At 37.3% G+C, this 4,963-nt stretch overlaps 1 protein-coding gene across 4 annotated transcripts in view; it reads right to left on the bottom strand.

Moving 5' to 3' along the window:
* Nucleotides 1–4,963, bottom strand: part of LOC133638795 (PALM2-AKAP2 fusion protein-like) — a 175,013-nt gene that overhangs the window by 17,097 nt on the left and 152,953 nt on the right. For all 4 annotated transcript variants that reach the window (XM_062031752.1, XM_062031753.1, XM_062031755.1 and 1 more), the window contains one exon: nt 3,165–3,343. In XM_062031752.1, the coding sequence (XP_061887736.1) occupies nt 3,165–3,343 (179 nt within the window). The remainder of the gene's footprint in view (nt 1–3,164; nt 3,344–4,963) is intronic.

Below are 4,963 nucleotides of genomic sequence, written 5' to 3'. Positions count from 1 at the left end.
ATATAGTCAGTACATAGTGAGGACATAGTCAGTATATAGTCAGGACATAGTCAGTATATAGTCAGGACATAGTCAGTACATAGCCAGTATATAGTCAGTACATAGTTAGTACATAGTCAGTATATAGTCAGGACATAGTCAGTACATAGTCAGTATATAGTCAGTATATAGTCAGTATATAGTCAGTACATAGTCAGTATATAGTCAGTATATAGTCAGTATATAGTCAGTACATAGTCAGTATATAGTCAGGACATAGTCAGGACATAGTCAGGACATAGTCAGTACATAGTCAGGACATAGTCAGTATATAGTCAGTATATAGTCAGTATATAGTCAGGACATAGTCAGTACATAGTCAGTATATAGTCAGTACATAGTCAGTACATAGTCAGTATATAGTCAGTACATAGTGAGGACATAGTCAGTATATAGTCAGGACATAGTCAGTATATAGTCAGGACATAGTCAGTACATAGTCAGGACATAGTCAGTATATAGTCAGGACATAGTCAGTACATAGTCAGTATATAGTCAGGACATAGTCAGTACATAGCCAGTATATAGTCAGTACATAGTCAGTATATAGTCAGTATATAGTCAGGACATAGTCAGTACATAGTCAGGACATAGTCAGTACATAGTCAGTATATAGTCAGTATATAGTCAGTATATAGTCAGTATATAGTCAGTATATAGTCAGTACATACTCAGGACATAGTCAGGACATAGTCAGTATATAGTCAGGACATAGTCAGGACATAGTCAGTACATAGTCAGTATATAGTCAGTATATAGTCAGTATATAGTCAGGACATAGTCAGTATATAGTCAGTATATAGTCAGGACATAGTCAGTAGTACATAGTCAGTATATAGTCAGTATATAGTCAGTATATAGTCAGTAGTATATAGTCAGTATATAGTCAGTATATAGTCAGTATATAGTCAGGTCATAGTCAGTATATAGTCAGTATATAGTCAGTATATAGTCAGGACATAGTCAGTATATAGTCAGTATATAGTCAGTATATAGTCAGTACATAGTCAGTATATAGTCAGTATATAGTCAGGACATAGTCAGTATATAGTCAGTATATAGTCAGGACATAGTCAGTACATAGTCAGTATATAGTCAGGACATAGTCAGTATATAGTCAGTATATAGTCAGTATATAGTCACTATATAGTCAGTATATAGTCAGTACATAGTCAGTACATAGTCAGTACATAGTCAGGACATAGTCAGGACATAATACATAGTGAGGACATAGTCAGTATATAGTCAGTGTATAGTCAGTATATAGTCAGTACATAGTAAGGACATAGTCAGTACATAGTCAGGACATAGTCAGGACATAGTACATAGTGAGGACATAGTCAGTACATAGTCAGTACATAGTCAGTATATAGTCAGGACACAGTCAGGACATAGTCAGTACATAGTCAGTACATAGTCAGTACATAGTCAGTATACAGTCAGGACATAGTCAGTACATAGTCAGTACATAGTCAGTATATAGTCAGTACATAGTCAAGACATAGTTAGGACAAAGTCAGGACATAGTCAGTACATAGTCAAGACATAGTTAGGACACAGTCAGTGCATAGTCAAGACATAGTTAGCACAAAGTCAGGACATAGTCAGTACATAGTCAGGACATAGTCAGGACATAGTCAGTACATAGTCAGTATATAGTGAGGACATAGTCAGGACATAGTACATAGTCAGGACATAATGAGGACATAGTCAGTATATAGTCAGGACCTAGTCAGGATATAGTCAGGGCATAGTCAGGACATAGTGAGCACATAGTCAGTACATAGTCAGTATATAGTCAGGACAGAGTCAGGACATAGTCAGTACATAGTCAGTATACAGTCAGGACATAGTCAGTACATAGTCAAGACATAGTTAGGACAAAGTCAGGACATAGTCAGTACATAGTCAAGACATAGTTAGGACAAAGTCAGGACATAGTCAGGACATAGTCAGTACATAGTCAGTACATAGTCAGGACATAGTCAGTACATAGTCAGGACATAGTCAGTACATAGTGAGGACATAGTCAGGATATAGTCAGTACATAGTCAGGACATAGTCAGTACATAGTCAGTATATAGTGAGGACATAGTCAGGACATAGTACATAGTCAGGACATAATGAGGACATAGTCAGTATATAGTCAGGACCTAGTCAGGATATAGTCAGGACATAGTCAGGACATAGTGAGCACATAGTCAGTACATAGTCAGTATATAGTCAGGACAGAGTCAGGACATAGTCAGTACATAGTCAGTATACAGTCAGGACATAGTCAATACATAGTCAAGACATAGTTAGGACAAAGTCAGGACATAGTCAGTACATAGTCAAGACATAGTTAGGACAAAGTCAGGACATAGTCAGGACATAGTCAGTACATAGTCAGGACATAGTCAGTACATAGTCAGTACATAGTCAGGACATAGTCAGTACATAGTCAGTACATAGTGAGGACATAGTCAGGATATAGTCAGTACAGTCAGGACATAGTCAGTACATAGTCAGTACATAGTCAGGACATAGTCAGTACATAGTCAGTACATAGTGAGGACATAGTCAGGATATAGTCAGTACATAGTCAGGACATAGTCAGGACAGGATGTGAAAATGATCAACAACAATAGTACACACAGTCGCTAGAAGAAGGAACATTTGATAGAGAAAATACTTTTACTTTCATTTGCTGCCTTAAGTCTGGAATGTTCCCATGTGTTGAAGTATGTGCTGGCAATGAGTGAAAGTGAAAATGAAAGTGAAAGTGAAATAACAAATCCCAGCACAGTCCAACATGGATTTAGTCCACCTTACATTACACCTCATTACAACATGAATTACAGTGTCAAGCAAACACAAGACTTTCTTTATCCACATACTGTATGAATAGGAATATGTATATGAATATGAATACTGTGTGAATATGATTATGAATACTGTGTGAATATGATTATGAATACTGTGTGAATATGAATATGAATACGAATATTAATACGGATATGTATATGAATAAGAATATGAATATGAATATGAATACGGATATGAATATGGATATGAATATGGATATAAATATGAATACAAATATGAATACAAATATAAATATGAATATGAATATGAATACTTACACTGTTGTCCTCCATGTGTTCCCTCCTTTTGACCTTGTGTGTTTCATAGTCTTCCATCAGGGTCTGCATGAAGTTTTTGGGTCGTGGTCCTCCTGAGTCCTCACTGCCAGCATCAGACAGAGTTCCTTCTGAAGGTGAGGGTGACACAGGCGGTCCTGCTCGCACCTTCTCGATCTTTCCTGGAGCACAATACCAGTCTGGATTGACTTGATTGGAACACAACATCTTCTTCTTCAATCAGCTCTTCTAGTACACTTAGGTCTATTTGGCCAGTCATCAGACTTCTTCTAGTACACTTCAGTCTATTTGGCCAGTCATCAGACTTCTTCTAGTACACTTCAGTCTATTTGGCCAGTCATCAGACTTCTTCTAGTACACTTAAGTCTATTTGGCCAGTCATCAGACTTCTTCTAGTACACTTCAGTCTATTTGGCCAGTCATCAGACTTCTTCTAGTACACTTCAGTCTATTTGGCCAGTGATCAGACTTCTTCTAGTACACTTAAGTCTATTTGGCCAGTCATCAGACTTCTTCTAGTACACTTAAGTCTATTTGGCCAGTGATCAGACTTCTTCTAGTACACTTAAGTCTATTTGGCCAGTGATCAGACTTCTTCTAGTACACTTAAGTCTATTTGGCCAGTGATCAGACTTCTTCTAGTACACTTAAGTCTATTTGGCCAGGGATCTGACTTCTTCTAGTACACTTAAGTCTATTTGGCCAGTGATCAGACTTCTTCTAGTACACTTAAGTCTATTTGGCCAGTGATCCGACTTCTTCTAGTACACTTAAGTCTATTTGGCCAGGGATCTGACTTCTTCTAGTACACTTAAGTCTATTTGGCCAGTCATCAGACTTCTTCTAGTACACTTAAGTCTATTTGGCCAGTGATCAGACTTCTTCTAGTACATTTCAGTCTATTTGGCCAGTGATCAGACTTCTTCTAGTACACTTCAGTCTATTTGGCCAGTGATCAGACTTCTTCTAGTACACTTAAGTCTATGTGGCCAGTGATCAGACTTCTTCTAGTACACTTAAGTCTATTTGGCCAGTCATCAGACTTCTTCTAGTACACTTAAGTCTATTTGGCCAGTGATCAGACTTCTTCTAGTACATTTCAGTCTATTTGGCCAGTGATCAGACTTCTTCTAGTACACTTCAGTCTATTTGGCCAGTGATCAGACTTCTTCTAGTACACTTAAGTCTATGTGGCCAGTGATCAGACTTCTTCTAGTACACTTAAGTCCATTTGACCAGTGATCAGACTTAAAAAGCCATAAAGTTGTGTATTTCTTGCAGTCCTTGCAATTTTGATAGCAACGATAACATAAAACCACATGACTAAAATGCATGGATGACAAAAACAAATCTTCTTTAGACATCCTAAAATTGTTTTCCATAAAAGTTGAATGGGGTTCTATGACCTTAAGTACTACTGAATCTATGGGAACACATACAATAACTCTTCACTGTCACTTGTAGGGGGGATGTAACAATATGACTTTTCATATCACAGTTATCCTGACCAAAATGATCACCTTTAAAGGAGCCATATGTAGAAATGTCCTGTCAAGTCATCATTAAAAATGATATGTCATTAATAAATCATCTTCTTTTCCAATACCTCTATCACTGATAACAGTAGTTCATATGATCATTTCTAAATTACATTTACAGCCCCTAAATTGTATTATTGTTTTTATTTCGATGCCCCGCCCTCCATTGTTTGACCAATTAGAAAGTCTGTGAGTGTGTCACATCCAGGTTGCCATCTTGGTCTGGCTACTGCCACTGGTAAA

The sequence above is a fragment of the Entelurus aequoreus genome, linkage group LG21, assembly GCF_033978785.1.
Source record: "Entelurus aequoreus isolate RoL-2023_Sb linkage group LG21, RoL_Eaeq_v1.1, whole genome shotgun sequence".
Taxonomy (NCBI): Eukaryota; Metazoa; Chordata; class Actinopteri; order Syngnathiformes; family Syngnathidae; genus Entelurus; species Entelurus aequoreus.
Note: the sequence above shows the minus strand (reverse complement) of the source record. Positions and strands in the feature narration are given on the sequence as shown.